Source organism: Lynx canadensis, chromosome A2 (genome assembly GCF_007474595.2).
Source record: "Lynx canadensis isolate LIC74 chromosome A2, mLynCan4.pri.v2, whole genome shotgun sequence".
Taxonomy (NCBI): domain Eukaryota; kingdom Metazoa; phylum Chordata; class Mammalia; order Carnivora; family Felidae; genus Lynx; species Lynx canadensis.
In genome coordinates this window covers 148,384,499-148,407,346 of record NC_044304.2, presented here as the reverse complement: position 1 = coordinate 148,407,346, position 22,848 = coordinate 148,384,499, and the positions used below count along the sequence as shown (strand labels likewise).

The 22,848-nt window shown below is 38.2% G+C and overlaps 1 protein-coding gene across 3 annotated transcripts in view; it reads left to right on the top strand.

Moving 5' to 3' along the window:
- CHCHD3 (coiled-coil-helix-coiled-coil-helix domain containing 3) overlaps positions 1 to 22,848 on the top strand; it is a 283,621-nt gene that overhangs the window by 175,094 nt on the left and 85,679 nt on the right. For 2 of the 3 annotated variants that reach the window (XM_030308461.2, XM_030308463.1), the window contains exon 5: positions 8,877 to 8,960. The exons of the other annotated variant lie outside the window; for it this stretch is intronic. In XM_030308461.2, the coding sequence (XP_030164321.1) occupies positions 8,877 to 8,960 (84 nt within the window). The remainder of the gene's footprint in view (positions 1 to 8,876; positions 8,961 to 22,848) is intronic. 3 annotated transcript variants of the gene reach the window in all.

The window sequence follows — 22,848 nt, the reverse complement described above, 5'->3', positions numbered from 1 at the left end:
TCCCTCCGTCAACAAGGAATAAGGTTAGAAGAGGAGAGGTTGACTGCGGCCAATGGGTCCCAGTAATATACGCATTGAATCTAAATGTAAATTGAACAAACACAAGTTAATACAAAGAAAAGGAAGTCAGAAGTTGGGCGGTAATTGCTTCCACGTTGTTGTCCAACTTAGGTGTCAGATCAGGGCCACCAAGTGTCTTGGCACAAATAGTGTGGCTCATGCAGCATCTCTGTGCTAGAGTGCTTCTGAGAGTTTTTAATCTCCGTGGTAAAACAGGATTATACATAAGTGCCTGGAAATGGAAGTACTATTCCTCACAATGTGGAACAAGGAGATCCAGACATTGTAGTGGAACTGCACTTTGCTCCTTTCTACTCTGGACCCCGTCAGGTGTGGTCTGGAGTTAAGACCATGCTGCTCTTATATGCGATGGTAACACTCAGTGGTTTATAATGCCCATCTATTCTGCAGCTGGATTTGATAATAAAAGCCCCTTCCTGCTCTGAGCCCAGTAGTTTTCTTGAATATGGTCCCTTTCAAAAACTGCCTTTTCCTCTTTTGATGATCATTCTGATCCTTAAAGTTTCTAAGCTTACTAATGATTCTGTGACATGAGGTTCTTATTTATTCATAGAACTTGGTCTTCTGGAACATCGTTTTCTATTCTGTTGCCAAATTTGATTCCGGTGGTCTTTTAGACTTGATGCATGTTTGCATTCACTTGTGTCTTTCGTAAACACGGGGTAGCTAAAGTTAGTGTCATTAGAAAAGATAAAGCTGCTTATTTAAGAATTCTGAAATCCTAACAGTTCATTTACTTTTGATTCAGCATTAGTTAGTGTTTCTTACGTGCTGGGTATCGTGATGAATGTTCTTTTTTCAAATGGGTGTTTGGGACCAGAATGGAATATACAGAACTGAACTGAGCAGGTGGTATATTTCAGTACTTTTCATGTTGAACTGTCATGTTGCTTTGTAACATTGAAAGTTGTAAATTATAATGGAATCATTATATACCTATTCTCAGGAATGATCTATAAAATATTTAACATCAGGTCTAGTGTTGTCATTGCCCAAGCGGAACACATGTTAAACAACTAATACCAGTTCATGTCAACTGGATATCCATTCTGCCTGAACTGAACATCAGTTGCATGGATTCAAAAATTTTAGGTTATATGGGCATTGATTCTGTTTATATAGGGAGCTATAGAAAAGACAGAACTTACATACTTATTTTATAAATTGCATACTTCAGAAATAAAGAATTCACAAATAAAAAATTACATTCCCAGTTTCCTTTCTCACTGAGATATTATTCATTACATGCATGTGAGCCATTCTTGTTGCTTTTATACATTATACCTTTGTGGTGCAACCCTGCCATGTTATAATGGGAGCAAGTCTCCACCTCAGTTTTATAATACAAACAGGTGTTTATTGAAGAAAAATGTATTAGCAATAATTGATACAAGCCATTCAGTAAAACTCAGTGGTCCCAGTTGTCTATTCTTTTAAGTTGTTTTATTTTCAGGACAAGTGTTGCCTGGGGCAGACTAGGCTGCTTATGGTTGACTTTAGGCAGCCAACAATCCTCTTAAACCAGTGGTTCTCAACTGGGGCAGTTTTGGCAATGTCTGCAAACATGTTCTGTTGTCCCAGCTCAGAGTTGGAGTGCTACTGTTGGCACCGTAGAGGCCAGGTATGCTACTAAACACATTCTGCGATGCATAGGGCAGCTCTCCACTACAAAGAAGGGTCTGGCCCAAAATGTCAGTAATGTCAAAGGTGAGAATCTCTGTCTTCAACCAATGCCTGGATACAAGACTGTTAAGCGATTAAGCCTAAGGCACCATCTTTAAAGTTAGAGCTGTGTGCTTTGTTCTCATAAGCTCTCACTGTCTGATAACTGGTCACACCGCAGATGTAGGAGTGTCCTTCCGTTAGCTAACCCTTGTATCTTTTTGAGCGTTCATTTTACGAACTAAAAAGAACTTATATCTGACATCATGCTAGTTAATGAACCATTTTCACTAATAAAATCTCATTTGCACCAGTCATTGTGCCAATTAGCAAACCATCATTATTGATCAAGGCATGCATGAGTGAAGCCCTTGTAGTACCCACCTCTACTTTTTCAGCTTCCGATTTCACACTTCCAGTAAGAATACTTGCTGACTGCTCCTGTTGTGTGTTCTTGAGTAGCATACTGGCAGCACCTGGTTCAGAGCTTAACCTAAGGAACACAGACACATGATGTCATACTGCGCATCTTGAAGTAAATCACAGATGCTGTGACAGAATTGCTCCCCAGAAGTTGTGTCTACTCCAGTCTCTTCACCTCAGTGTACTTTTTTTCCATTTGAGCTACCATGTCCTGAGTGTTTCCTTTGTGGAAGCTCCAGACCTAGGTTGAGCCAGAGATCCGGAGAGGAGTAAATCTCTTCCTAGACAGGGAGGAGGGTTTACAGTTGAGAGAGGGACAGTGGCTAAGTAAACATACATGATCCAAGACAAACTCAAAAACAGGGGCTATAAGGGGCAGCTGGCTAGTTCAGTCAGTGGAACATGTGACTCTTAATCTCGGGGTTGTGAGTTCAAGCCCCACATTGGGTGTAGAGATTACTTAAAAGTAAAATCTTAAAAAAAAAAAAAAAAAAAGGCAAACAGGTGCCGTAAGAGACCTGCTGAAAGTTTTATTAGGTGCAAAAGTAGCAGAGGCAGCAGGGGGTGGGGAGGTGGGTATGACTTGGGAAAAGCTACATGAAGGAAGTAATATTAGAGAAGGATTTTAGAACATGGACGAGGCCTGAGGTGGCCATCGTGATTTAACAGAGTTGGAATGGGTATATGGATTTCCTGACTCCCCACCAGGTGGACTACCTACTATGTCATAGTGGTAGTAAGTTCTGAAACTAGAAACATGGAGAAGTAAGTGTCTAAGTAAAAAATTATTTTTCCTCTCGAAAGCTGTAGAAGAAAGCTTGTAAAATTGTTTCTGACTTCATCTAGCTCTTAATTTTGCTTCTTTTGTTAACTACCATGTTCTGCACAACTACTAGGAGAGAACTGGAAGAATTTTAAGCAAAGCAACACTAGGTTGTTTTCTATTCTAAATTTATGTACCTAATAACGTCCTCTCTTCACTCATTGTTGGCTTTACTTTTTAATTTCAAAAGCCACTTTGCCAGCATTTTGAAGAAAATAAGCAGATATGCCCAAAAGTGGAAGAGGACTTATTCATTAGGCTGTTTCCAGTATGTCCTTAGCATGAAAAAGCTGAAATGTAGACCAGAGTTCTTGAAACTCTTCTGGGGAAGACAAAACAGAAACAAATGGACTGATCAAGTCCTGGGGCCTGGATATGAGTTCCAGTTTTAGGATTAAGGAGTCTCTTGGAAGTCCTGGTCCATATTCAGTTTATGTTAGCGGACGTAAGTGTAGTTTAACATTTCAAGCTGGGGTTTGGTCATAGCTCGTGCCTCTAAGTAGTCATTGAAAAGTGCTAAAGTTGATAATAGGTTGGGCATCATTCAAGTTAACCTAGATGAGTTACCCTTTTTGAAGGTCATCTTCTAATGTGGTTCGGAAAACAGCACTTTGTGTAATTCTTTGTTTATTAATGCCACTTGATAAAAGCTCAGTGAACCCTATGTAATTTCTCATTTATAACGGAAGTCTAGTATTCAGCTAATTGAACACATGGCTACTTTAATTATTTTGTTACGGCCAATTGATATTCTCAATGATCATGTTCCATAGCTTCTAAATGTATTATTACCTTACAGGTTTAGGTTCGTCCCTGTTGGATATTTCAGTTCTCTCTTTGTTTTATGTCAGCATATAATTTTATTAGGTTCCTATATATTTTGTGTTCTGTGTAGGTTTGATGAGGAATAAAGCTCTTTTTTTCTGCTCTTATTTGCCTATGTGAGTTATTACATAGATGGAGATTGATCTATGCCACAGATGATCCATATCATTGTGAAAGACTAAATCTTTCTCCATCCATTATATGTGCGTTTCAGATTTGTTACAAGATTTAGAATGATAGGAAATATAATTATAGGGATATCCTGGGTGCATTGATTTACAGTTGTTGCCTTTTCTCAATCCTGGTAATCTCTGGCTTCTTAGTATCAAATTGAGCAGGTACCTGCTTTGTTTTCTCCCTTGAGCAATTAAAATTGAACACTAGCGTTTCCAAGTACTTTGTCATTCAAAATATACGAGCTTTCCCGTAGTCCCAAGCCTTTCCTTAACATGCCTTGTCCTTGATGTCCAAAGAAGTACAACCTCTGAGCTAAGTGATTGTGATGTCACTGGGTTCTCAATGCCACGTACCCTGTGCCACATCTCAGTCCTCAGCAGCAACCAGGCCTAAGAAGGCTCAACTACTATGCCCAAAAGTTTTCAGTACGAAGAGTTACCTAGGAATGTACGGGGGAAGGTAAAGTTCCCACCACCACAATATGTTGTATCCAAAATCCCAGTTTTTACTTCTGTTGATCTTATTATATTCTTAGTCATAGTACCTTCAAATCCTTTCTGAAAAGAATCAAGTCTTAAGGAAGATAATATATGGGTACTTTATTTTGAAACTAGCTACCACCGAGTTTAAAACATTGAAATATTTATGTGTTGGGTTTCTTAAAGGAACCTTGATTTCCTTATTTTCTTTGTTTCTCTTGCATATGGGGTGCTCTAGTTTTCCATAATGATCCACTTAAGTTCTGTCATGTTTTCCCAAGTTCTGATCATGTTGTCCCAAATCCAACAGGATCTGAAAACTAATCAGCGTACATTTCTTGTAGTGAGAGGAATAATAGCAAACAAGAGATGAGGGGAAATTTTTTATATTCCTTTTTTTCTAAGAAATAATTCTGTAATAATGTTGTAATCCTCTTTGTTTTTATTTGTTCATTTACAATGATTCTCTGTTAGAGAGTTATACATAGAAGTTTTATTTCCTTGCACTTGGTTTACTGCTTTTTTTTGTAAGTTGAGTGTGATTCTCCATACTTGGCAGCTATTAGCTTAGTCAATGTATTCTAGGCTTGTTTGAGTTTCAGGATTCATATTGTGTGACTTTCCCTCCCAGCATCACATTAACTGTTTCAAAGCAATGTGCTGTTCAGGTGTTGCAGCCATGTTTCTTGCTTTGTTGTTCTCCCCAGTGGCTCGCAAACTATTGATTCTGTTGGCTGTCTAGGGAAAGATTTGTGATGTTAGACTATAGTTTGGTGTTTTCGGGTCTTTGGAGGTAGTTCCTTTTTAGTGTGCATATCTGACCTTTTCACATGTTGCTTTAAATTTTTTCAAAGATTACATCTTAGAAAAATGAATGAGGATATTGCTATACATCCTTTATTTATGTTGCTTCTCAAAATTAAATTTGTTGGTGTATGTGGTCCTCAGTAGGTTCAAGCAATATATTTATAGTATTGAATTCTTTAGTGTTTTCTGAATAACCATAATGGAATAGCTATTACTTTTTTGTGTGTGTTTTTTAAAAAAGTCTCACTGTGCACTATATGTGAACAAAAGAAACATTTAGTGCAAGTGTTTTAAGAACCATGGTGGGTACTGTCAAAAATTGAGTGGGAGAGAGAATCAAGTGCTAGTACATTAAGGATTTGTAGGTAAAATAATTTCCATGCTATAAATAATCGTTCAGGTTGTTAAAACAATTTGGTTGTTAATATAATTACTTAATACCTCACTCTTTGAGCTTCTCTATCATATTTTTCCATATCCTAGTCAGGGATACATTTATGTGATATTAATGTTTAAGAAGCATTTTTCTGATCACAGAAGTAATAATTGTTCATAACAGAAATTTTGGAAAGTATAGGACAGTCCAAATAAGAAAAAATATCCCACTATGCATATCATATTCACTGTTAACATCTTAGCATACTAAGATGGGTAGTTTTTTCCAAGACTGTGTAACAAGGCACTCAACTTTCCCTGTTCCTTCCTTAACCAAAATTAGGAATTTCCCATATGTGCTATTTTATGACCTGCTTTTTCCCCCCACATAAAATTTTGAGTTAAAGAAAATTAACTATTCTACTAAAACATTAATTTTTAGTGGCTCTCCATGTTTGGTCATTATAGCTGGACAAAATCTTTATAATCAATATCTTTGTGTTGGACCAAATGTTATTTACACAAACTTCTGTCATTCCCAATTATTTGTTGCTTTAAATAATGTTGGCTGTATTTTCTTAGGTATAAATCCTTGTGTGCTTTTCTTAATATTTCCTGGGATTAAATATCTAGAATAAAATCAGCCAAGTGATAAACAGATTAATAATAGTAAAGACATATGTATGCATCCATCCATCCATATGTTTATATGTAGCTATTTTCATAAGTTTTAGTGTGCTTAATTTGTGTACACTTTCTAATATTTATGTAGTTAAATTCATTCTTTGTGATATTTAGTTCTATGAGTTTTGACGAATGCATGCAATTGTGTAACCACCACCATAAGCAAGAAGAGAAGTTCTCTCACCTCAGACAATTCTCTCGTATGTCCTTTGACTATAAAGTATGTTTTTTTTTTAATTTGGAAAATATAAAAAAGCAAGAATAACTAGAAACCACTCATAAGCCTACCATATAAGTTTTGTTGACATTTTGTTGAGTATCCTAGTTTTTTTCTTCCCTACCAAAAAAGAGATTATACTGTCCTTTCTGTTTATTATCTGTTTCTTTTTTTACTTAGTATATTTTGAGGATATTTTTATTTAACCATTAAAATGTTGTGGGTTTTTTTTTTTTTTGCTTTTTTGTAGTTCTATACAACCCTATCATGAACATCTTCATGTATTGTCATAATTACTTAAATCCTAAAAATAGAGTTTAGATCTCAGTGAATATGTATATTTTAAAAACATTAGATTTTGTCAAATTGATTTAAAAAGGGGTTATACCAGATTACATTCTGATCAGTAGTGTCTGGAAGAGCCTATCTTCCTGTATCCTTGACATTTTTATTAGTACTTTATATTTTTGTCTGTTCAGTAGATGAATAATGGTATTTCATTATTTTAATTTTCATTGATTTCTCTTAGGCTTTGATTTTTACCCCATGTGTTTATTATTTGTATTTTTGTGTGTGAATTACCAGTGTAGGTCATTTGTTTGCGGGGGGGGGGGGGACTTTTTAAACGTGTTCTGTGTTGTATTATCTTTAACTCTCAGTTACATGTTGAAATTTCTTTTCTTCTTTTTGTCATTTGCTTATTCATTTGGTTTAGTGATTTTTTTTTTTTATGGTGGGTCTCATAAATCCATTCTTTTACATTTCCTGTATTCATTGTGTGTGTGTGTGTGTGTGTGTGTGTGTGTGTGTGTGTGTTGAATTTAGGAAGATCTTTTCTTTTTAGGTCATATAGTCATACATGTTTTCTTCATACTTAGCTTTGTTAAAAATTCTTTTCCTTGTTTACCTTTTCTTTTATATTCCTGACAGACCAGTCAGCTTTTTACTATGTTGTAACAAGGAGCCATAGATTATGTACTTTCATATTAGTATGTTGTGGCGCAATCTTAATGTTTGTTTTTATTTATTCATATGCTATCAAGTAGCAGGAAGTTTTCATTGAAATCTTCTATTCAAACTGTAACAGCACAGTGACATTCAAATGCATTCCAAGTTAAGCAAGTCCTCTGATTTTTTTCCCCCCATTGCTTTCTTTGGTTTGCATCTCAGATATTATCTATCAGATTTCTTTGTGACATTAGGAAAAAATACTAGTTGTATTGTTAAAAAACTGTTGTTTGTTTGTTTTAAACATGCTGCAGGACATTGAAGACAAGGTAAGTAGTGAAGCAATGACCTATAAATGTGCAAAATAGGTACACTGAATCTAAGCCTCTAGGGGAAGTCACCCTTACCCAGGCTGAGCTAGGGGACACTTGATCGCCCTGCAAAATAATGTGCTGCACGGCACAAGGATGGGAGTGCCAGAACACATACTTGCTTAATATCTTAAAATTCCTAGTCAAGTGTGCTTTCAGCATTCTACTGAACGAAAATATTAAAAACTTTTATCATTTGGGGTGATTTAGGGAGGTCTGTTATCAGAGATAAAGATCACTTAAAATGTAATGATCAAGATACAAACAACAGTTTGAAAAATGCATTTCGTAACCTTGAAAAACATCCACAAGTAACTATCTTTATTTTTTCAAGTATCAAAAAATATTTTATTACATTTTTTTAATTTTGAAAAAAAATCTTGTAAATTAGAAATGGGACGACCAAGTTTTAAAATTACCTTCACTATTTTTTATTTATTACTTTTAATTTTCAGTTATTCAAATAAACATTTACAGTAGTTTTTGCCCCTCCCTCCAAAGACAGTTGCTTCATAAGAAAGAAGATAGACCAATACATGTATTTATGTGCAGGTTTCAGTGTGTAATTTAAGCGTTCTCAAACATAAGATTTATGTAGAAAATGTCACACAGGCATTTTTGTTGTTCAGAAAAAAAAAAGAAAAAAGGTTAACCATGTAGCTTATGATCGGAATGAAATCTAAGTTTTATTGTAGAAAATATTTAAGAAAAATTTATTTTGAAATTACTCTTCAAAAGAAGTTAAATAAAATTGTCTGCTGTATTCTGATACTTTTGGACAAAGTAGGACACAGCTGTCACAGTAAAAAAAAAATACAATGTAGACTCCTTTACATTTAAATACAGCAATCATCATCTTATTAATATTGTTCTGTGGCAGAGACCTAATAGATTGCAAAAATCTTCAGCTTTGTGTACTTATTTCTAATGTAATTTATACTTGACTTTTGCTTTGCTGTTGCTGCTTTTTCTCGATATAGTATATTCTTCATTTCTTTTTTTAGGCTAAGCAGCTGGAAGAGAAAGATCGAGTGATAAAGAAGCAGGATGCATTCTACAAAGAGCAGCTGGCTAGACTGGAGGAGAGGGTATGACTATTTCTTGTCATTGATTCTCTTCTTGTACCACATCTGCAGCTTTCCCATATGATTTATTTAAACATCAATAATTACAAATATAACTGTTTTCCTAGTTAACAAGTGGCCAGGAAGTGAAGACGCCAAACAGGTAGATCATTCTCACAGGAAATATCATTTCTTTGGTTGCCTTGGGTGTGGTCATGTTATTGGCTCAATGAGGCATTTAGCACTCTGCAAACGCCCTCATCTTTTTTCCTGAAATGTTTAAAAAAAATTTTTTTTTAACGTTTATTTATTTTTGAGACAGAGAGAGACAGATCATGAACGGGGGAGGGTCAGAGAGAGGGTGACACAGAATCTGAAACAGGCTCCAGGCTCCGAGCTGTCAGCACAGAGCCCGACGCGGGGCTCGAACTCACGGACCATGAGATCATGACCTGAGCCGAAGTCGGCTGCTTAACCGACTGAGCCACCCAGGTGCCCCTTTCCTTAAATGTATAGAAACTGCACTGCCTCCAGGTCAGATAGTAGAGTGCTACTCTTGTCTTTCTCAAACATTGTGCAAAGTTGAGTAGGTTCTTAGAAATGGTAGTGTTTTAAGGGGATATTATTGTCTTTATGAAATCTCAGTTTCCCTGCATTTGTGGCTAAGAAATGAATATCTCTTTTCAGAGTGGTGGCCAGGATGGGGCGCCTGGGTGGCTCAGTCAGTTGGGTGTTCCACTTCGGCTTGGGTCATGGTCTCGCGGTTCATGGGTTCGGGCCCCACATCGGGCTGTATGCTGACAGCTCAAAGCCTGGAGCCTGCTTCGGATTCTGTGTCTCTCTTTCTGCCCATTCCCCGCTCACACTCTATCTCTGGCTCTTTCTCAAAAATAGGTAAACATTTAGAGGAAAAAAAAAAAGTGGTGGGCAGGAGTTGAATAGTAGGACTTGGGGAGAAGAGTTAAGTGGAGTAGCTGAGGCAGTACCTCTAGTCAACATGGCCCCAGAGTTTGACAGAGATGTAGAGGAGGGAATTAAGGCTAAAACAGAATGAGACCGTGGGTTTAAGAATGGGAGTTTGAGTACCTCATCGGTGCCCTTGTTCAGGAAAGTAGATTTATCTAGAATAATTTCATACATAGGTCATACAAAGCTAGCTTTCTCTTCCCTTTGATTGAGACTTCTAAAATTTGATTTGTTTAGAAAGGTGTTTAATAAGAAAGTAGATAAAATAAGAAATCTACTACTAAGCCCCATTCAGTACAATTATTTACATGTTAAGTATGTTCACCCATCTCTGTGTGTCACTAATCTGAGTGCTTCTTGCACACAGGGTTCATTTCCTCATTCATTGAGCAGCTATCTTCTTAAGCACCTAATAAATGTCAGGCCCTGGTCCAGTGCCAGAGATATACTAGTAAAAAAAAATGAACTAAACTTCTGCCTCAGGGAGCTTAAATTCAATTAGAATCCAATATATCTATTGAATGGCAGGTTGCAATAATATGGATGAGCAATAAAGCAGAGAAAAAAGGAGTCCCAGGGGCTAGGAGTGTTGGTGGGGATCTTGTGGAGAGGGAGGGCCTGTCTCATAGGTGGGTCTGCAGTAATGGGGAGCAAACCAGCACCAAGTAGGGGTATGCATGGCATGTTTGAAAAGCTAGAGGGTTTGTGAGTATGGGAGCCTTCTGGCTGCTGTCTTGGGCAAGAACTGATACAAGAGAGACCTAGTAAGATGTAATGGCAATAATTCAGAAAAGGGATAGTGATGGCTTGGGCCAGGCCACTAGCAGTAGAGGGAATGAAATGGGGTTGGATATTTCACAGACAAAGCTGGTCACGTTTGCTGATGGTTTTGAACATGAGTGAAAGAACTCAAGGATACTCTAGATCTATGGCTTTTATACCTAGAGGGATGGATTTTCCATAGGGGAAGACTAACCAAATATGGACCTGCATGTAGATGGTAGAGAAAATCAGGACTTTGATTTTAAATACTTAAAGTTTGGGGTATTTGTTAAGACATCCAAGTAGAGATGTGAAATAAGCATAGAGTGGAATGGCTTACAGCAGGAGGCAGCAGATTTTTCTCAGAAGGGCCAGGTAGGAAATATTTTAGGCTTTGCTGGCCATGTAATGGTTTCTGTCACGACTACCCCACTCTCGGTTCATTGCAATGTGACAGCAGCCATAGCCAGTATGTCGCTGAACAAGTGTGATTGTATTCCACTTTATGGACACTGAAGTTTGAATTTCATGTAACTTTTGTATGTCATGAAATACTCTTTTTTTGATTGCGCCCACCCCCAATCATTTAAAAACCTAAAACCACTCTTAGGGCTATATAAAACAGATAGCAGGCTGGATTGGACCCATGAGTTATAGTCTACGGAACCCTGGTTCAGAGCACAGCCTGTGATGTCAGATGGCTTGGATTGAATTCACTGAGCGGACATTTACCTGCTGAGTTTTTGGGGACATGCTACTTAGGATTTCAGTTTCTTTAGCAGTAAAATGAGGATGTAACAGTACTTATCTCACTGATTTGCTAGGTGAGCTAATTCTCATAAAGCACCTATTGTAGTATCCAGCATAGAATACCTACTCAGCCAGTGGTAGTTCTTATTTTACTTCCATATTTCCAGAGCACCATACTTGATAGTCGATGTTATTAGCAGGGTAAAATGCACCAGTGGTAGTTTTTGAGGTGATTTATCTAGCATCTCCTTTTTCCCCACCCTGTGACAGTTGTCTTTGCCTTCAGGTTTTACTGTGCTAGGTACCTTTTGAATTTGTCATTGATCACTGTTGGGTACAAGAAAAGGCACTGAAAAATATTCACCCATTTCTCATAAGTCCACCAATTTGCTGGAGATAATTCAGTGATTAGTGTGAAGTACCAAGAGGATTTGCTCTTCGTGCGTGAAACTGATCTGCTTAGCATGTAACTGTTGTTTTTGGCCTCAGGTTAGAACAAGCAGTGGTACATTAGATGGATATGGTACGGTGGGGTCAAATCATTGCGATCAGCATTTTCTTAAATAGGAAAAAAATATGTATGTTTTCTTTTTGAAGATAAGGCTGGAAAGTAGTTATTTAGGAATTTTACCTGAAAACTGGGAAGTATTGGCGAGCTTAGAAAAATCCTGGGGTAGAATAATCACATTACTATTAGTTAATACCTAATAACTCCAGACTAGACCAGGAGCCAGAAGGCACGGTGCTGTCATCTTGTTATTTGACAAGTCACCTAATTCTTCGGGTCTCTGGTTCTTCATCGATGAAGTGGGGATAATACTCCGTTACTTGCTCACGTTTGTGAGTTATTGAGGGAAACAGATAAGATGATGTATATAAAAGCTCTTTGAAAACTGGAAAATGATTAGCAAAAGCTGTTGCCATTAAAGAAAGCTACTTACTTTCCGTTGTGTACAATACTAAAAATCATGAAATTACTTTAGTATTATTCAACTTTCTGCTGTCTTCTCCCATCTCTGTAAAATCCTGTTTACTATTGCCATTCCTCAAGTACCTACATTAATTTCATTCAACTAGATTTCTTCCAGGAATATTTGAGAGACATTTAGGTCTCCAATGATGAAGCATTTCCTAGGTTTAGTGCAGAAGACTGTAAAAAGAGTTCCCCTTGTATTGGGATGACAGTGAAAAGTGCAATGTCTAACCATTTCTATTAGAAAGTCTCCATACACTTCGTGTTAGAAGATATAAAAGTACTGAATCCAATAATGCATAATGTCAGAAAAATGATTATGATATTATGATCACTTGCAGAATCATCTAACTTACTGTATGAAATCCAGACTGCCTGTGGTTTAAAAGTGGTTTAAGCACATGTCTTTATTCTAACCAAATGAGATGATGAAACCATAGACTAGATACTAGGTGGTGTATCATTACTGAAGACGGAACATTGACCAGTCTTTCATAGAATCATTCCAAAAATGATCCCCTAACATCACTTTACCACCTACCCGTCAACTAGGTGAACACCATAACTGTCTACATTATCACTTTTTGATGACTCAGCATCTTATTACTTGAACTGTTCATTTTCATGGACTTGATACACATTTCTTTTGAGAATATGAACCCAAGCCCCCTGAGCATGTGGAGCACATTTACTTCTATAATACAGCTTGCCTCTTTGATCTATTTCAATAAATTCTGTCAATTAGATAATTCCCAGGTGTGAATGGAGCTTTTTCCTCGCGCATGTCCATAGTGGTTAGTTCACTAGGAGTCTGAGATAACTTTCTCCTACCACTAACTCATGGGGAGGAATAAGTAAAAAAATAAAATAAGAATTTTTAAAAAATGTTTACTTTTTGAGCAGGGGGCAGAGAGAGAGAGAGAGGGAGAGGGGGAGAGAGAGAGAGAGAGAGAGAGAGAGAGAGAGAGAGAGAGGGTGAGAATGAATCTCAAGCAGGCCCTGCACTGTCAGTGCAGAGTCGGATGCCAGGCTCGATCCCAGGAACTGTGAGATCATGACCTGAGCTGAAATCAAGTCAGACGCTTAACCACCTGAGCCACCCAGGAGCCTCAGAATAAGTATAATTTAACTGGACACCAGTTCACCCTTCTTAGAACCAGTATTCCAAAACTAGCAACTCTTTATCGAGAAAGAAACTCAAAGCCATTTGAAAAGTCTTTCAAGTCCTTATTTCATTGGAAAGGTTGCTGGCTTTGTCAAACAACATTGAACATAGTGGTGAATTGAACTTCTATGTGTAAAGAACATGAAAGGGGTCACATTTAGGTATGTCACGTCATTGAAAGAGACTTGAACACTAACTCTGGTTGTTGATGCCAGAGACTTGGAGAATATTGATTCCTGATTGGTGATTTGATGAGAGGAAACCTAGGGCAGCTTTCAAAGTGAAGGTTCTTAAGTGTTTTTAGGAAGCTTTCAACAAATTGGTAAGGGAATTCTCCATAGTGTTTTTTTTTTTTTTTAATTTTTTTTTCAACGTTTTTTATTTTATTTTTGGGACAGAGAGAGACAGAGCATGAACGGGGGAGGGGCAGAGAGAGAGGGAGACACAGAATCGGAAACAGGCTCCAGGCTCCGAGCCATCAGCCCAGAGCCTGACGCGGGGCTCGAACTCACGGACCGCGAGATCATGACCTGGCTGAAGTCGGACGCTTAACCGACTGCGCCACCCAGGCGCCCCTCCATAGTGTTTTATATACCTCTCTTCAAGGTGCCATATTCATGATAACTGTGGTAAGTTATCTGTTTTTATCTTGTAAATTCCTTCAGAGCAGAGGTAACTTTCTTGTCCCTGTATGTTCCACAACTCACGTAGGAGTTGAGTGAATGAATCCTAGATTTACTAAGCTTATACCATAAAATTATGTCTAAGCAATTAATGTATACTTTTTAACTATCCACCAAGTAAGTGGTAATCTTCTTCATTAGTCATTTAAATTAATAGTATATATCTGTCCTCTGAGAATCATATTTAAGTTTGACTACCTTAATACTATTTGTAGCATCATCATCATTATAGTAACTCAGAATAATGTTTTTCGAGTATTTACGTGTGCCAGACCCATTGCATGGACTATGTCATTTTATTCACACACACAACACTATGAGGCTATCAATCCTGTTGTTTAGATGAAGGCCCTAAGGCTTCAAGTAATTTGCTGAAGAACATACAGCCAAAGCTTCTCAATCTGGGGCAGGTCCAGCACCTTACCTTTTAGCTATTAGCCAGTATTAGCTTTAATATTTGTTAGTTCTACACTCATGAGTTCAATCCTGCTGGTTGGTTGTTCTTGGGGTGGTAAATTCATTCTTTTTGGCTTCTAATACAGTGCTTTTTGGTCCTGATGTTAAAATGTGATTAATGCTGCCTTATGAACTGCAAGGGTGTTAAGCATTCAAAATGCAGAATCTTCCCCCCAGGATTTGGTACTTCCCGGGGACATTTGGCCAAAAGAAAATACATAAAGTCAGTACTATTACCTACCAATTACAGCGTGATACCTCTAAGAGTTATTTTAATATCTAGTTGTGCTCCTTCTACTTCAAAGTAAGGAGTTCATAGTCATTCAAACAGTTTAAAAATGTTTTTGAACCATTCATCTGTATGTTCGTTGTGTTGCTATAGGAGAGTCATCTCATTCCATCTCTAGAAAGAAAACAGACTCTGTTACTGTTGATAAGCCGCTTTGATGGCCATTTCATTAGAATCTGGATCGCTTGTCTTCATGTTCTTCAGGGAAATGTGTATTTTCCAGTAGTCTGTTACCCCTATGTGGGGAGGGAAGCGAGAAGCAAGGCCAGGCCATAGTATGAGAGGGCAGAGTCCAGATTCCCCCAGAGATCTTCCAGCATGAAGGACCCCCTTCTGCCCAGGACATCTTGGAGATGTGAGTTCTTTGATGATTAGTGTGTCTTGCGTGTCTAACTTCTCAATTATGAACTTGAATTGATTTGTTTTACTGAATCCACTTTGCTCCTGGCACTCGTAAGAATGGCGGGGTTTGGCACAGTGTGAAGAGAGCTATAAAAGCCCTGGTGAGCTGAGGAGCTGAGGGAGATCAGAGGGCTTAGTTAGCTACAGTTATAATGTTCAGAGCAACAGGGTAGGGGGATCTGTATTGCTCTCAGTTTATAGGCTCCTCTGGATTTCAGCAGCTATTTGCATACACACTGCAGTCAATCCCATACAATTAAGGAGAGGGAATTGTACAAGCTGGGCAAAAGAGAGCAATGCAAAGAGAATGGTGAAAAATAAATTGTCATTAAGAAGAAAAGTACTTCGCTGGTTTGTCACCTGTGGAGAGAGTTGCTAATTAAATTCTAAGGTCGTGCTTACTTACATCAAATGAGCAATTTTTAAAAGCCTTTTACTTATAGTGGGTGGCATATCTTCCATTGCATCGTAAAGAGTTGGGCTCATCTGTATGATTAATTGGATTTTTTGATTGCTTGACTTCTTTGTCAATTAGTACCTCGGTTTCTCTTTTCCTTTGTGCAAAGCTTGGGGGAGAATAATGCCAACAATGACATTAAAGAGAAACGACAACAGAGCGGATTATTGTCAGCCCAGTGTGCTCCTTATGGGAAGAAATTATTATGTATTTTTATTACCAGATGAAGTCTGTCATTATAAAAATACTTCATTGAGTGAAACTTGGTCAGCCTTTTGAAGGGATTAATATAGGATAGAATCAGAGATCAGCGCCATCTGAAATACTAAAACATAAACATTCTTTTTGGGTAGGAAGATAATTTAATAAAGTCAATTTATGGGATAAAAAAATTCTTTGGTAGTTTCACCCTCAAATGCTCTCTAAACAGTCATCATTACCCATTCTAGGTCATATGGGTAGCTCATTCATATATACTAAATTTTATTGTGTGGGCTGTTTTGGCCATACGGTGTGACATAGCAAATTTAACACAATAGTTAAAAGCAAGTACAACTTTGTGGTACATAACTAACTAGTTTGCGTTTGTCAACCTAGAGATCTATTATTCCCTTGGCACCCTGAATTGTTGTACTGCCTTCCTCATTCATCTTGAAATCAGGACAGATTCCCTGTCGTCTGAAGTTACCCAGCGTTGCAGAAACAGAGTTCTCTGGTCCACGAGTTGGACACTGAAGGCAGTGGAAGCCAGTGAGTGACTCTTTTAATTGTAATGCCATCACACACGACAGAGGTTTTAGTAGTGGTTTACCTTGAGTTCCTCTTTTTTTTCTCATTAGCAAGTAATGATAATTCAACTAAATATACTTAGGTTTTAATTATTAGGTAGAGAAATTAATAAGGGTCAGTATCATTACAACTTTTGCTAATATAATTGACATAGTTCTTTATAACGTGGGTTCAAAGACCAAACCCTTTTATACTCTAAACTACCTCCCTAAAGGAAGCTTGTTGTTGCAAATACTCCAAAAGCAGCAAGCAGGAATGGAGGTTTTTGTTTTTGTTTTTTTTTCCTTCTGTTTTGTTCTCCTTGGGGGGAAGGGAGTGATCCACGCAAGATAGTGGGTATGGGGGTCTTATCCTTAATTCATTATTCAACAAGTCCTTCAAACACTTTGGCTTTTCTGTTAACCTCTCTGAATTTCCTAATGGGAAATGTGATTTGGATAACCTTGAAATGCTTTTTAAATCTGGCTTTACGGTTATGCGACTTACATTCTTTTCTGGGGTGAGCCTGTTAAAAGTGCATCCCGTGAATATTATCCTTTTAACTGGAGCCAGTTTTTCTGTGCCTAACTTTAGAGGAAAGATTTGCAAATCACAGGATCAGCACTTAATTTGGGGCTCTATTTACCATGTAGGCTGTCAAGAAGTATTAACCTGAAGGTAAGATGAGAGCATGGAGTACAAAGCTATGAGCTGATGGCACACAGTACACCAGGTATTAAATAGCATTATCCATCCTGCTTGCTACAGTAAATAGGATTTCACCATTATGATGTGTCAGGGCTTTCAGTGAAATCAAATTTACAAGACACTAAACTGCCATCCTCTCTGCTGAGCAGCTTTATTCTGGGATCTTGCTTTCATATTAATCCTGTTGGTAGGAAATACTTGTACCAATTGTGCATGGAAATTATAATTTAATGATCTCTTCCTTTTCTCTATTCAGGGCTTAGAATGGACCACTGTGCTTTGCAGTGATAGCCCCAGGGCTCTGAGAAAGAGATAATACAGAGTTCAGCTTTAAAGCCCAGTATTGCCTTTTTGTGAGTGCTTGTAATGATCATAAGTGCTACGAAGCCAACCATATGGGATGCATACTTTCTCAACTCCTCACATTTCCTTTACCTTGTAAAAGACCATACCGTAAAATAATTAAATTCTGTTTACCATAACAGTTTTTTTAAAACGATATGCCACTTGAATGTGTAAAGACAAGGTAAGAAGTAAAGTGTTAGGAAATCCAGGGAAAATTAATTTCACTTTTAAAGATTTCTGTTTTGTGTGAGGAGGCTCAGCCAGGCTGTTTTATTTGGCAAACAATGAATACCCCTTTTCCTTTCTTTGGGATCTTTTCTTGCTATTGGTGAGAACCCTGCAGCCAGGAAGTCATCTTGTGTTTCCGGTGTATGTGATTGAAAATGGGCTAGACCTCTGAATCTTCTTTGCATCCAATTTCATAATTAGTGATTGTTTTGTTCCTTGGTATCTTGTTTATTTATAAATTTCAAACATACTCCATTTAGTTATACATAGTTATACCAGCCAATGTTTATTTTCCTGTTTCACTGACTGAGGAATTGAAATACACGAATATTAATTTTTTTTTAAAAGAAAATTGTAGGGCTGGTGTTAGAAAATGCTCTTGAATCCCAGTTTTATGTTCAGACCATGAGACAGCTGTGCCTCTATGAGGGATTACATTTCAACACATTAGCTCCAGTTAGAAAGATCTATTTGGTCATTAAAACATTTGCAAATAATATTAGCTCATAACATCATCAATAAAGAAGTGCCCACATCTGAACTTGGCATATAAAGCAGGTTGGCACAGTAAGGGCAGCATTCAATAAAGGGAACCTAAATCCAATTTGGCCACAGAGACTAAGATAGGATTTTGATCTGGGTCATTCTTAGTCTGAATTTTCAGGGGCTAGAAGGAGTCTTTGTCATTTACCGTTGATTCAAAAACACCTTTGTTAAACCCCGCCGGTGAGCCAGGCAGTGTATGTAGGTATAGTGACGAATACAAATGGCACAAACACCCTTTGGCATCTGGTACAGAGCTTTTAATTGCCACAGCGGATCCAGGGAGACTATGCCAGACTATTATTTTCCAGAGCAGAGATGTTTTGTGAGGAGTAGCTGCCACTTTTGTCTCAGAGAGCTAAAGATCATGGGATTTAGAGGGGAATTTAGTGAGTTGGAGTGATCTATCAGGTTAAAGGCTCAGATAACGACCCAGTGAACTGGTTACCTTCAATAGCTGTCTTTGAAAATAAATATTAAATATGTAAGTTACATGAAGACCAGAAATATTTCCCCTTTGATCACCATGGCACATAGTAGGCACTAGCGAACTCTTAAAAATTAATGTGTTTGTTAAGAAGTGGGCTGGGTTCCACGGCCAAATAATTTTGAAGAATGTTAAGTTTAACTAGCTGAACAGATTTCTTTACTGTAGGCCTTGTCAGAGTTTATATACATCCAGAGCTTCCAAGATGAGGATGCTGCATGCCATGTTTCAGCATTACACTCAAGCCAGGGAATCTTTTTTTCAGGAAACACTAGCTTATCCCAGCACACCATCTGAGATCTGCTGTGCCCTGCACAGTGCCGTTTCCTACAGTTTTGAGTCCTTCCTGATTTCCATCGTAGGACCCCAAAGTCAAGAGCCATAGTTTCATTAGTAGAGTTTCTAATTTGAAGACTTCTGAGGGCCTGCAGCCATCCTAGAATGGTCTGCCATTGCACTGTTGCAAAAGAGGAGACAGACGAGAAAGAGGCTGGAGGATTCTTAAGGTCCTCTGGAGTGGGAGTTGTTCACACTTTTAGTTCTCTTTATAATCATTAGTCTTTCTAAGAATCTTTAGCAAACTGTGCCTGTAATTCTCAGTGTTGTTTTTATATTCACATTCTTTATTCAGGCTTGCGTTGTTCCAGTTCTGCAGACTTGGGAGTGAGGGGTAGTAGGGTTTCACTAGAGCGCTTCCATCTCTGGACCCAGAATTATACCCATTAACCCAGGACTTGTACGTACATCCTTGAGTGACAAATCAGGCAGGGGGTGCTGATGCCACCAAGAATCAAGGTCCAAATAGGAATTTTCTTTTCTTTCATAAAATGAATTAGGATGGTAATCAAATTAGATAAATATTTAATTACCATTGCAGGCCTTTAAAAATCTTCCCACAAGTGTTTACACAGTTCTAGAGCTAGAAGACTAAGGACAAGATGTATTAACACCTTCCTTTCCTTCAGAGCCTTCAGTTTTCTGTGACCCTTCAGGAAGAGTTTATAGGACTGGCTAGTATTTGATGAGGAGGCTCTAGGTTTTGCTTGCCTAGGTCGGAAAATGTGGTCTTTGTATCCAGTGAGCTAAGCGGAATAAAGGTCAGTAGTCATGTGCTCTTAATTTCAGTTGCCTTCAGAGACAGTTGAAAACACAAGGTCCGGGGAGAATAATGTGGCCACGGTACTGTGCCCTTGTTATTTGTAAGTCTCACTTAAGATGTATAAGAGCAGGAACCTTGTCTGTTCACTGTTGTATCCCCAGTCCCTGGAACAGTGCTTTGTAAATCTTTGTTGAATAAATGAATGAATGAGTTTTCAGGAGGTAAAAGTCTTTAATATAAAAAACGATCATGTAGTTAAGATATTCATCTTCCAACTTACTTAGTGTCCACCTTACCTCAGGTTACACCTTATCCTGCATGTTTTCTTAGAGATTTGGGTGAGGGTCCTTCTGGTCCAGTCACACTAGCTACTGATATTAATACAACGGCACATCTTATTTATATAAAATTAAACATCAGTGTAGAGACTACTTTTTGAGCAAAGTTTTGAAGTAAATTAAATCATATTGCCTAAACAGTGTTCTTAGCCATTACTTTTTACATAGTTTTGAAGAGGAGGTAAACAATTTTATCTACAAGCCCTGTCTTAAATAGAATGCCCAGCTTCATGTATTATCCCCAGACTTGGCTTTGGGTGAAAATGCTCTTTGGCCTATTGCACTGTGGACAGTGTTGGCCAAGAAATACGGTATCCATGTTGGTATCATCAGCAGCGTCATTGAAACAGCTGCCATCTACTGAGGAGTTATTATTAGCCAGTCAGTGTATGAAAGGACTTAACACCATCCTTTTAATGCCAGCACAGACCCTTCGGGGAAGGTATTTTCTGTCTTCACCACCCGGTCTGTTGTTGATTTTGTTGTTGAGGCTCAGAGACCTCAAGTAACTTGCCTTGAGTTTCCCAGCTGTTGTAGCCAGGCCCTTCTCTTATCCTCATTAATAGTCTTTTCTCTTGTGTGACCTGTGCTTTCTGGCCTTATATTCGTTATGCAGTTCCAGTCCCCTACCCCTTGTTTTGAGAAGATTTTTGGTGGAAGTGGGCATGACACTTTTAGAGCCATTAGAGTTAAGGAGCAGGTTCTCAGCTGAGTCTCCCCTAGCATCTTTTGTTCTTGGCTTCTTTTATAAACTCTGTACCAGTAGGCTTACTTAATAGTGGATCATGTTCCACAGTAAAGAGAGATTGCGCCAGTTTCTTTTATAGGGCCTGATCAGATGCTGGATACAATTCGTCTGACGAAGCACACAGACTAAATTGATAGGAGAGATGGCAAAAGGTCTGCAGATTGGGCCTTATTCCTCGGAGGATGGAGAGAAAGAAGGTGGTCTGAGAAATACTATGGGGAGAAGCATCCAGAAATCAAAGTTACGCGCCAAGCTAGATCAGCCATGTAATGGCAAGTCTTAGTATGCTGGCAGCAAGGAGAGAATGGGATGTGGTGTCCCCTTCCAGCTCGCACTGCTACTTGGACACATTTTCCCCCGCTGTCTTCCTTTGCCACAGCTCATTTTGCAGAATCATTTCTTTCTAGTACATCTCTGGTGAAGTAGCCCTTGAACCCTGTCTCCACAACAGCCCAGCTTTGTTATTTGCCCGCTGGTTAGATTGTATACATGTAGAATCCTGGGGCATAAACTTCCTGTAGATTTGGATCATGGTCACACAAATAGAAGTTTACTATCAATTTCCTTCTCTAATTTAAGGCCAGAAATAGTCCTCCTATCGTAGAGCTATTTGAACTTCCAACTCAGTGGCTTCCTTAGACTCTTCTTCAGAATTAACCTGAGTAATTTCAATATTATAAATCTCAGAAATACACCATTCAGTCAACTACCCAGAAGCCATTTCTCCATTTCATCTCTCGTGATGGTCTCCATCTGCCGCTTCAGCGTTGCTCACTAGAAAATCTCCAAGCTTGCTGTCTCTCTGTACATTCTTCTACCCTGTGTTAGACATCCCCCTTTTAGGGGATGTCGAGCACCTACTATGTGTCCAGGGGCCATACATTGTAGGCACCTGAGATACACAGAGTGGCTGAATCTGACACAGTTCATCTCTTGTCTTTCCTCCTTGCCTGTTAACTCTTGTTAATATCAGTGTTTCTAGAGCTTAATCCCAGTGTGCTTCTGCCTTGCCCAGATGGACAGTATGTGATGTGGCACAGAGAGTGCAGACACAGGCAGGAGAAGGGTAGTTTAAGGTGGAGAATTGAGATCCTCAGGTTATCTCCTCCGGTAGGTAATCTGCGTGTTGAGATCTGTTTTTCCGCTTATCTCAGTGTCATTCACATAAAAATGTAACTAGAACTACAGTGAGTGTTTCTGTAGTTCAAAAAAAAAAATAATACATAATAAATTGTGAATGGTCTATTCTTTCATGATATATTTGCTGTAAATTGTAGAAGTTTGGCAGACATTCCTAGAACTGTTTGTCAAAATTAAATAGCATGCATTTAAAGACAGAGATTGGCATTTCTCTTTTGGGTACATTAAAAAATTATGTATCATTTGGATGTGACCCTGAACTCGGTGCCCAAAAGAATAGTGCCAGAAAGACAAAAGAGTGTTTTAGTCTAAATAAAGGCACAAGTTATATCGAGTAACTACATTTACAGAAATATCAGTTATACTCTAGCTATTTAAGAGTAATTACACAAAAGATAGTTTTTGAATGACTATTACTTTAGGAGTAGCCAAATGGAAACAGTGATTACGATGGAATCCTGGATTTCAAGCCTTGCCAGGCAACAAAACAAGATTGCCTGTATTTGAAGCCTATGCTCACTGACAGTTAAAACCATTATTGATACAGCAACCTGGATTCTGAATGAATGAAATGGAGTATTTTATAGACATGAAAGTTTACTGCT